The sequence below is a fragment of the Neopsephotus bourkii genome, unplaced genomic scaffold (assembly GCF_033783945.1).
Source record: "Neopsephotus bourkii isolate Nb327-2 ecotype Australia unplaced genomic scaffold, CSIRO-AGI_Nbou_v1 NB_309, whole genome shotgun sequence".
In the NCBI taxonomy this organism is placed as follows: Eukaryota; Metazoa; Chordata; class Aves; order Psittaciformes; family Psittacidae; genus Neopsephotus; species Neopsephotus bourkii.
The window spans coordinates 605,043-615,886 of record NW_026900817.1 but is presented as its reverse complement, the minus strand read 5'-3'; the positions used below and the strand labels follow the sequence as shown (position 1 = coordinate 615,886).

General features: G+C 46.6%; 1 protein-coding gene across 1 annotated transcript; it reads right to left on the bottom strand.

Annotated features, from left to right (window-relative positions):
- Positions 1 to 892: 892 nt before the first annotated feature.
- On the bottom strand, positions 893 to 7,190 carry LOC133208940 (keratin, type II cytoskeletal 4-like). Its single transcript, XM_061347213.1, has 9 exons — positions 6,327 to 7,190; positions 5,373 to 5,587; positions 4,984 to 5,044; positions 4,247 to 4,342; positions 3,502 to 3,666; positions 3,298 to 3,423; positions 2,840 to 3,060; positions 2,498 to 2,526; positions 893 to 1,909 (listed from the first exon to the last, which is right to left on the bottom strand). Exons 1-9 carry the CDS (start codon positions 6,783 to 6,785, stop codon positions 1,431 to 1,433), a joined length of 1,851 nt encoding a protein of 616 aa, XP_061203197.1. The 5' UTR covers positions 6,786 to 7,190; the 3' UTR covers positions 893 to 1,430.
- Between the last annotated feature and the right edge of the window lie 3,654 nt (positions 7,191 to 10,844).

Sequence of the window (10,844 nt, the reverse complement as noted above, 5' to 3'; positions counted from 1 at the left end):
CCCATGGAAATGCTGGTTTCTTTCCATGAAATGAGCCCCAAGCCAGCAGTTCACATGTGGAGCACTGCATGGGAGACTTCAAAACTGAGACAAAGTCAGTGCCACCCCGGTATGGCCTATAGGTCTCATAACATATCCCTTTGCCTTTTAAGTCATACAGGGTAAACATCACACTATGTTAGCCTTATTGCCACTGAAGCAAAGGGTTTATGTCTGAAGTATGTATGACTCTTGCAGAGTACAGCCCTGTTGAGCACAGAAGGTCAGCGTTGGCATCTTTATATATATATATATATATATATTCAACTGCTGTGACATGGAAGGATCAGCGGTGAATGGAGCTACAGGCTGGTAAACCTGTGGTACAGGTCATCTTACAGTGCTCAGAATGATTTTGGAGGTTTCTGTCACTCTTTGGCATCAGTTGTTCCTTGGGCTATAAAATAACTCATAGATGATGTGACAAAAGGAGGTAACTAAAACAAAATAACATCACAGGGCATTCCTGAGTCCCACCATGCTCCAAAGTGGCTAAAGGAATCAAAGATCTGTTTGTTCTTTCTTCCCACCCTTCTTCTTCACCTGTTTTGTGATTCCTTTAAATTCCATCTAGGGAAAAACTCCAGGACAAAACATACTTTCAATGCAGTTTATTGAAGGCGCAATGAGAAGCTGGGAAGTCTGAGCAGTCACTGAAAGAAACCCTGTTGGTGTGAGTACAGGATGTCAGCTCGGAAGATGTATGCACCAATAACTTCCCTTGGAATTCTGGGGGTAGGGATGTGGGGTGAGCTCTTCTAAACAGCACACTTTGAACTAGCCACCCCGAGCATGCAGAAGCACATGAAGGTACTATGGATTCACTTGTAAGCAGATTCCACACAAAGCCTATGGCTGCAGCGTAACGAGCGGGTGCTTTGGGAGCTGAAATTACTTGGATTAAAATTTAAACCCAATTTTGCAGCACAGGGTTTTCTTTGACAGAAATCAAAAAGGGAGCATGCTCTTTACAGCGCCTCCTGGTAAAGCTAAATCATCACTCTCTTCTCTGAAATGCTTTGGCAGGAGCTCGAAGCAAAAGAGGAGTCTTGGAAGGAAGAAAATCGTTAATGCATCTGCTCATTATGGGGAAAGCCAGAGAGAGAAGGCAGCGCAAGAAGCAAACCCTTAAAGCTGTGACCCTCTAGACAGTATAAACTCGGAGCAATAACACTGTGTTGAGCACCTGCTGGAGAAGCTTTCTAGATGTGTCTTTAGGGCTGGGGACTCTGAACACATCACTTGGTGGGGTATATATCTAATACTAATACATGTGGGAATGGACTGGGTGACAAACGTTGCTGCTATTGGGCAGAGAAACTACCCTGCATCATCTCAGCACCTCTAGTGCTGCTCTCCACTGTGGCTCTGCCACCTCCCAGCCGATGGCCCTATGGCACAACACAGGGGTCTCTGACAACCGCGTAGTTCCCCACCACGCCGTTGTTGCACCCCACAACCTCAGGGCTGTTCGCAACGACGACGGGAGAGCCCCCCAGCTGCCTGACAACGCAGCCCTGGTTTCCAAAGCTGACCACCCCACCAGCTTGGCACTGCCCCATGCGAGCATTCAAGCCCCCGTTTCCCGTGCTGATGACGGTGCGGGCTGGGTAACCCCCGCTCCGGGAGCTGAATCCCCCATTCTTGCAGTTGACAGCTCCAGCTTGGCAATACACCTCTGGGACACACTGCTTGGCCACCGAGCTAATGACTCTCTTGGGGTGGATCCCAGCACTCCGGGAGCTGAATCCTCCATTCTGGGAGCTGTGCCGTCCGGATCGTCTTCCCAAGGAGCCGTAGCCGCACGCAGCCGCGTTTGCAGCCAGCATCCCACAGTCATCAGGGATGTTGTAGCCGCTGCTGACCACAGCTGCAAGACAGCCCATGGGAGGGGTTACACAGGGAGGAAAACTGGAAGACTCTCACAAGGCATGCTGCTTCATGAGCGACAGAACCAACCAAACCTGATCTCCTCTAGATTTGTCCAACATACCGGAGCCCCTGCTCCTTCCAGCTCCTTCCCTATGTCCCAACACATCCCCTCACACATCCTCCCAGTTCCCACGTTGCTCATCTGGCTGGTGCCATGTTCTTTCCCAGGTTCAGTGCACATCAGTGCCTGGTGGATTCACCAGGACAGCTTGCTGTTGACTCCAAGAATAGAGAAAGGATCATGGATTCCACCTTCCCCCCTCCTTCCAACAGCTGATTTTTCATAAATTCAGAGGTATTAGAGATTTCTGCAACTAAACTTTCCACATCAGCCTGGGCCGAAATGGAAAAGGAAGGCAGATGGGTTACAGGCCAACGGCACTACTCATATGCATTCTCTCACAGGGCAAAAGTCTAATTGCAACCTAAAAAAGGTGACTATTAAAGACTGAGGCAGGGAAGAAGATAAGCACTCCATAAACTAACATGAGAAACCCTCATGGCTGAAAATCTCCAGGTTACTTACACACGCTCACCGGGTTCCCCACACATATCCTGTTAGGAGAGAGAAGAGAAATACACATGATCCTATTAACCAGTTGCATGCACATCTGGAAACCTTACATTACTCATAACTTCCAGCCATAGACCCAGCCCACTTCATCCCGTGTTGTAACACGTTTGACTATCCTTAGGACAGGCACTGTTTTTCCTGGCACAAGGGTGGCCTGTATGGCCTCCAGCTATTTCTCCAGCCCCGTTTTCTGTGAGCCTGGGAGGATCCTGGAGCTGCAAAATTCACTTGGGAGCTGGAATTGTTCTGGCCTCTGGAATACAGGAGGAAAGGGACAAAGTCTCTGTCACTCACCTGCTCTCTTCACCCTCCAGTAGAGTCTTATACGTTGCAATCTCAATATCCAGGGCCAGCTTGACATTCAGCAGCTCCTGGTAATCCCGCAACATGCAAGCCAGTTCATCCTTGGCCTTCTGAAGGGCATTCTGCAGCTCAACGTGCTTCTCCCGAGCATCTTTGAGGGCACAATCCCCACGCTGCTCAACATCACAAATGGAGGTTTGCAGGCAGGAGACCTGTCAAAAGGGAAGACAACAGTCTTCAAGGCTTTGTTTCCCAATTCTTGGACATTCTAGTTTTTAATCCTCTTTTCTGACTGCAGAGGGAAAAACCACCAGTGCCCCTTCTCACTATCCAGTTTTCATCCATACACTTTCCAACTACAGCCTAGAGCAGGTCTCGTCTACTAAAGACCAATCTTCCCCCATAACTTAATTGTCCTCCAAGACATTGCCCTTTCTGCAATCTCCTACCTGCTTCTTCACGTTCTCCAGTTCACACTGCAGCTTCTGTATCATGCGGGTTAGCTCTGAAATCTCACACTTATTGCTCTGCAGGTCGTCGCAGTACTTGCCTCTCTTATCCTGAAGCTCCTGAAACTGGAACCAAAAAACAAGACAATCACCAGTTCTGACCCCTTAAGATGCCAGGGAGACCCCAGGTTACTTCTTACTCACCCTGGTTTGATAGAAAGCATCAACTTCTTCTTTGCTCTTCTGAGCTATTTCTTGGTACCAGCATTCAACGTTCTTGATGATGCTTTCCATGTCCAGGTCTCGGTTGTTGTCCATTTTCACGATGACCGAAGTGTCGCATAGCTGCCGATCTACCTGAGCTCGTTCCTACAGGTTGGGGAATGGCTTAATCAGGTGTTAGCAATGCTCAGACTTTGTAGTGAAGGAAGGGCTGGGAGAAAGAGCCACACTGAGGGATGGAACAAGCCAAGAAATGGCCCTCAGGTTGTCTCAGCAGAAAATCCTCCCTGCTGGATGGGTTGCCACATGTCAACTGCTGACCTGCATGCTGACCTGCAGCAATTCTGTCCACATAAAGGGCAAGGAATTTGAGTGACTTAACCCTTGGTATCCTGTCATCTTCTGCTTCTTTACTGATGTTAATGACAGGATTAAGCCGGGAGTTTCTTTAGCTCTAATCAGACAACTGCAATCCGGAGTAACTAGACAGACTCATCTCTGTTCTCAAGGGTAGAGTTAGGACAGGGACAATTCATACCCAGAGAAAGGGGGAACCACCCTATTTCCAGCATCATAGTGTTATATCAACCTTGTACTTCCTTGCTTTCAACTATTCAGGGCTTGGGATGAGACACGTCCAGGAAGGGTTTCAAGCTGTACAAATTTGGAGTACTTCAAGCATGAGACAGCACCACCAAACTTCTGGGGCGGACCAGAGAAAACTCACCTCCTCAAACACGCATTTCAACAACTCCAGCTGCCTTCTCAACAGATCCACCTTCACCTCCAGCTCTTCCTTGTTCAGAAAGATACAGTCTGCATCCTGCAAGAGAGGAGACACGCTCCAGCCCTATCTCACTGCAAGCAGTGGAGAAACACACAGAAAACAGAGACAGCACCAATAAAACAGAAACGTGTTTCAACAAGGTTTCAAGAGCAGAAAGGTGTGAGAGGGTGAGTCAGGATGCTCTGGTGTCTCCTCAAGGAAAACAAAGCCATTCCAACACGACTTACAGGGATTTGTTTATTTATTAGTGGGGACGTGGCTGCAAGCTCAGAATTGACTAATGAGAGTTTAAGCAGCATTTCTTAATATTGTCCAAATGATTTCTGCTTTTCTGATGTCCAAGTATAAAGGAAATGAAGAGACAGTCAGAAAATAGCAAGCGTCTTAGACACCGGGTATTCCAGTGTGACCTCTTCCACAAATGCGCCTTCCCATTGTGCTTGGGAGAACAAAACTATTGCTGCAGTGTTGATGGTGTAAGCTTTGAGGGTACAGTGTTTTTGCTTTCTAGTTGCATTTGCCTCTTTCTTTGACCCTGTGCCTTTATACAGGCCTTCTCCTTCTGCTCATTATAACACTTTTGCCAGGCATTTGCTAATAATGCATCATTTTGGCCAAGATTTACACCAAATAAACTAATTTCAGATACGATGATTCATGCATTTTGAGTTTCTCACCTTTTTGAGTGCCACAAACTCATTCTCCACGGTCGTGCGCCTGTTGATTTCCTCTTCATATCTGTTGAAAAAGGAGAAGAAAGGGGCTGAGGCAAACAGTATTATCAGACACACTGACATTAACCATCAGGTATCAATAACGACCTCCACTTGCTCAGAGGCTGCTATCAAGCACTGTAAGATCAATGTCTGGAGACCAAACATTAGACCATTTCAAGATCAGAAGCTCCTCCATGAACAACCACATTAACAATGCAAAGAGCTTGCAAGTGAGACAGAAGAATGTGACATCCCCAAAGGGGATGTGCCACATGTCTGGGAGATGTTGCCTGAGATGAACCAGAGGAGAAGTGAATGCCAACAGCTAGAGGAGACCTGAAGGTCCTTACTTGCACTTGAACTCCTCCACCAGCTGGCTCGTGGCACATTCTTCGCTGCCTAGTTTTTGCTTCTCACAGAGCAAGCAGTCCAGGCGCTTCCTTAGGTCGCAGATGTAATTCTCAAAGTAGAGCTCCAGGTTTTTCCCTTTCTTTGGCAGGACGTACTGCTGCAGGAGGCCCCACTTTGTCTCCAGCACTTTGTTTTGCTGCTCCAGGAATCGGACCTGCAGGCCAAAACCCAGCAATTCTTCAAATCAAGAGATTAATGCAGTAACTCGGCACCTATAGTTTAACTTTCTGCTCTCACTTGGGATGTAGGAATAGGGTTTTGGGAAAGTGAGAGGTGAGATGCCAAGATAATGATTCAATTATTTAGAAATCTAAAAACCCCAAGCCTACATTATCTAGAAATATAAAAGCCATATGTCTAAATCTGCCTTTCTCACTAATGAATAGACATAAAGCTCCTCTAAGTGGTGCTTCTTGTATTTTAGGATGAAATTGAGTCCCCAGTGGGTGGGACCTGGTTGTTTTTTCTACAAAGGGACCTTAGGGTGACAGCTCAGTCTTAGATATCTAATGCCCGAAACAATATCAACCTCCTTTGCCGTCAGGAATGTTTTGGGAACAGTCTCTCTATTTAAAGACAAAGGGGGAAAAGGGGATGATACAGGGCAGAAAGGTGAGCCCATCAGGGCTGTAACTCCTCCCTGAGCTAGAACAAGGCTGCAATAGGGAAATCCAGCCTTGAACTCGGCTGTCCAGAGAGGAGACACCTGCAAGGAAGTCCAGTGCTCCCATGGCCACAATACAAACACCATCAAATACTAGGACCGGTGTGTGGCTGAAACGAGCCCTTCCCCAGTACTGAGGATCTCAGTCTGAACTAACACGACTATGGGAATCTGGACCCTTGCATGGACCCGGCTCAGTGGTTCATGGCACGAGCAGGTTTGCACTCACCTTGTCGATGAAGCAGGCAAATTGAGTGTTGAGGGTCTTGATCTGTTCCTTCTCCTGGCAGCGTATTTCATGGTCCAGTGGGTCAACACCAACGCAGAGGGGCTTCAGAAGCCGCTCATCGATGCAGATACCTTGGATACCCTCAGCCTTGCGATCAGGGTACCCTCTCACAATGCTATATCCCCTGGGGCTGCAAAGACCAACCCTTCCTCCAACACTATTGTAGCCTACACCTCCGAAGCCAAACTCTCCAAAACATCCATTTCCACAGCCCCCATTCACGTAGGAAATCCTCCTGTTTCCACCAAGGTTGCAGACGCTCCTGCTGCTGTAGGCACCGGCTCCGCAGCGCGCAGGCTGGCAGGCAGAGGCAGCGTAGCTGCGACCACAGATCTCCGAAGCCGAACTAAAGCCTCTTCGTCCCAGGACAGATCTCACTGTAGGCGCCTGTCTGCTCATCGTGGCTTACTTGGAGGTGGAATATGGAAGTTTAGGGGAAGCTCTTCTGCAGGAGAGGAACAGAGATCCCACTGGAATGACACCAGTGATGCTAACCCTTTATATATATTTGGGAAGCTGGCCTTGATAGGATCAGGACGTTAATTTAAAGCGCTTAAGGGTTTGGTTTGCCTGGCAGCAATAAATGCTCCTCAGAATGCAAAACAGCCCAGCAAATACTAACTACTGAGGAAATAAAAAGGAATCTGAAAGTGCTCTGTTTGCAAGTTGGCTTAGAATACATTATGGTTTAAAGTGTTCCCCTAACTTACTCTAATTATAGTTTAGGAGACATTTTTGAAGAAACTCTTTGTGATTTGTTTGCAGTGTGTCGTTTGGGGTTTTGTGTCTCATGGGGTTCTCTGTGTGATGGCAGGTTTTGCAGACTTGCACTTTGTGGGGGTAATTTTACAATCTTTGGGTGCGGAAGAATAACCAGAGACAAAAAAGTCAAGCATGGAAAAAAACATGGTGGAAGCTGTGTTGTGATGGATGGATTGTTTCTGTACCTGCAACACCCGCACGTTCACTGAGTTATGGGTCTAGATAGGACTCAAAATGCCACCCCACCCCACCCCGAAAGCATTTCCCATTTAGCATTTCACACTGACCTGCTCCTAACCACCATGAAACACCTCCAAAACAGAGCAGGAACTGTAGCATATTTTGGTTTGCTTACCAGATTGATGTTCTGTCCTGTCAGTGACATTTTCACTTGAGTAGTGCTGCAGATTCTTAACCCGAACTCCTGTTGACACAGTTAAATCTTTGGCCCTCACTATACTGGAGCCTCTACCAAGCTGGATGTTAAAGACCTTTTTGATCCATCTTCTGGTAGTGAACTAGCAGGGAACTCAAAAGGAACAGTAGCACGTTCCAGCCTGGTGAGATGCACCTCATTCAAGAAGTGACAGCTACAAGCTGGATGGCTTTGCCAGCCACGTCCTTGACACTCCATGGAGAGACATCTCCAAGAGAAACAGCCCTTGGGTCCATGCTTAGGGGAACTGGGATGATTCACTCTCCACAGGCCCTGGTCTTCCTGCATCAACAGAGGAAGTCTTAATGAGTGGATTAGACTGGACACAGCTATGTCATTGACTCACATTGGCAAGGTGAATCTCTCTCCTAATCACCAGCTCAAAGACAAGACAGCAAACCTATCTGCCAACCATCTCGGGGCCTTCTCCAAACTGACAATAGGGCTCTTACAGCTCTTTGAGAGTAAATTGTGTGGGAGAAAAAGAAACATTATAGTGCAAACAACTAAATGCCCTCAGCCTTCCCTGACCAAAGAGGAGTGAAGCTTGCAGAAGTCTCCACGTTACATACAACAGGATAGTATCTGGGGACACCCCGTAGCTGTGTTCCCTCATCTGCATTAACCCCCTCCGAGTACATTTTCCAAGAGTTAGGATCAGGCCGTGCAAGCCCTAAAAACAATGCTAAACCTCCTGAAAACATTAACCCTTCTAATATCAAGTTCTTAAAAAGAAGTCATGCACAGCGCAACCATAGGACGTGACTGCAGCAGAGGTTCCCAAGGCTATTAATTGAAGTCTAATTGCAACTTATGTGAGTTTGAGGGGCTGGTGGTATGAATTAGTTGTGTAAACTAATACTTTTGCCCTATACAAATGGGGTAATTCAACATATTTACAGCATGACCTTCACATTGCACCTTTGTTTATAGTATTTTAGGCTCACGGTTCACACCGGGGTGCCAGCATAACTGGCAATATCAGTTAAAACAACTATTAGAGGCTTCAAGCTAAAGCTTGCAACTTCCCAGATCCCTTAAGCTCTAAACAAAGATTTATCACAAGTGAAATGCATGTTTGAATCCAAAGAAGAAGACAAAAGGCAATTGTTATGGGCTCTATATGGGAAAACTGTGTCCTGGACCAAGAGTGAGACGGAAGGCTGGTGTGCCACTGCTCCCTTTCTGCACCCCATTAGACGTGTAGGAGACACCTGGAACTTAACATAGACTGCAATTAAATGTCTATGAACCAACCGTGCTGTTGCATCCCTGGTCCCAAAATGCCTCACCAGAGCCCGTGACTTCCTGATAGCTAAGAGATTTTGGGCATACATTGCCTAGTAGTGGATAAAATTTCTGTGTTAGCCAGATCCCTGTTGCTGCTCCTGAATCCCAGTGAGAAGGCAGCAAGGCAGGAGGCTCACTTAATGTCTTTTTGGTCTTTCCAAGGAACAACGAGTGTTTCGTCTGTTGGAATCAACAGTTTATCTTTGTGAGTATGGACATGAGAAATGGGAGAGCACCCTGAAGCAAAAATTGACTCTTTTTGACACAAAAAAAAAAAAGAGGGGAAAGACTGAGGAAGCAAAAAAAAGGGAAATATTTTGATGAGGGTTTGATGAGTCATTTTGACAACTTGCAATCTCTCCCTTTGTCAGCATTCTTCTCCCTCAATGTGCTGCTGAAAATGAAATTCATTACAAGAACTTGTGAAGTTCACTAATTTGTTTGTTGCCTCTGGAAATGAATCTGAACTAGCTCTTAAAATAAGTTTTATGCGATAGTCTCAAAGAGCTCTGCTCCATCTCTGTAATTATCTGCAGCCAGAGAAAACTCATTGCATTCAGACAGGACAATGGCAATAACCTACCTGTGCTAAACCCATTCCATAGGTGGAAGATTGGGTCATAACATGTGTTTTTATGCACGTAGTTTCTTGAGCTGTACAGACTCTTTTCCATGTCATTCATGAGACGCTAAAGAGTTGATTTGATTAGCACAGCCTCGTTCCCTAGTAGCCTAAAGGCAAAGTTGTCCAAGGGAATTCAAGCTGGTAATGTATTTTTTCCTCTCATTAGCCTACATCTGCTCTACATTAGAAGTCAAGGTTGGGATTTTCAAAGGTTGTTCCTCATAAAATTCATCAAACACCAGGCCTGGGTGCACCTTCCTCCCTCCTTCAGCCATCAAACTAGCCATGGATTCTAATTTCATCTTTGAGACTCCATCTATGGCTAATGGAAAGAGATAGGCATCTCCAGACGGTGATTCATTGCATCCTAAAATAGGCAGCTAAGGCGGGTGGGAGGAATCCACCTCTGGAGGTACTTGCCTCTCTTCTTATTGACTACCAGAGGCAGTCTAGACAACCAGACAAGTAGACCAGGCGCCCCACTTCTTGATGGTTAAAGTTGGGTGAAATTAGTCCCACCCTTTGGGCGCCAAATTTCTTTTGCCCCTTTGAAGTCTAAATGAGAGCACACAACATCACACGGCTCCGTCCCTGGTGTACATGTATGTCATATCTGCGTGCGGTGACGAGCGCCTGTAGAGCCAAGGCTTGCAACAAAGCGAAGGGTTGGTTTGATCTTTCTCCTGTCGATGTCTTCCTCCACCAGAACTGCACAGTGAAAATGAATGTGGGATGTATGGAAAGCCGGGCCCCTGAAGATGGGATGAATCTGGGATGGCATCACACTGCCCTCCAAAGCAGAAAGATAAGAAAAGGGGAAAAAAATACTTCCCATTATTAGGTTACAGCAACTTCCCTATAAATCCATAGGAGATCCTATCCCTTCCGGCTGAAGCTGTTTTCTTGGGTGGAAGAGGTTCTCTCCGCCACACAGAAGGAAGGAATTGCCCCTGGAAGGTGGGTCAAGTCCTCCTGGGAAGCATATTCAGCCAGCAGGAGATAAGCTTTTCCTTTTGCTATGCTAAAGCCCTAGTGCCCAAGCTCATGTTTGTGCAGCTCTGTGATGAGCTACTGCATTGCTGATGAAAGGCCCAGGTGGTGTTCAGAGGGGCTGGTCGCAGGTTTAAAGGAAAGCACTTGCTGGGTTAACTTCTCAGATCTTGAAATGGTGGGGGGGGGGGAGTTTGGAGGTGAGAAAGCAACCCCAGTTCTGTGTCATTTCATGACTTACTCTTCTCTTGCATAGAAAGTGATAGGATTGTCTATTTTCAATGGGAACACCATAACCTTGATGAGACGCATAAACCCCTCTTTATGAATATTTATGGCTGCTCAACTGTTTCTT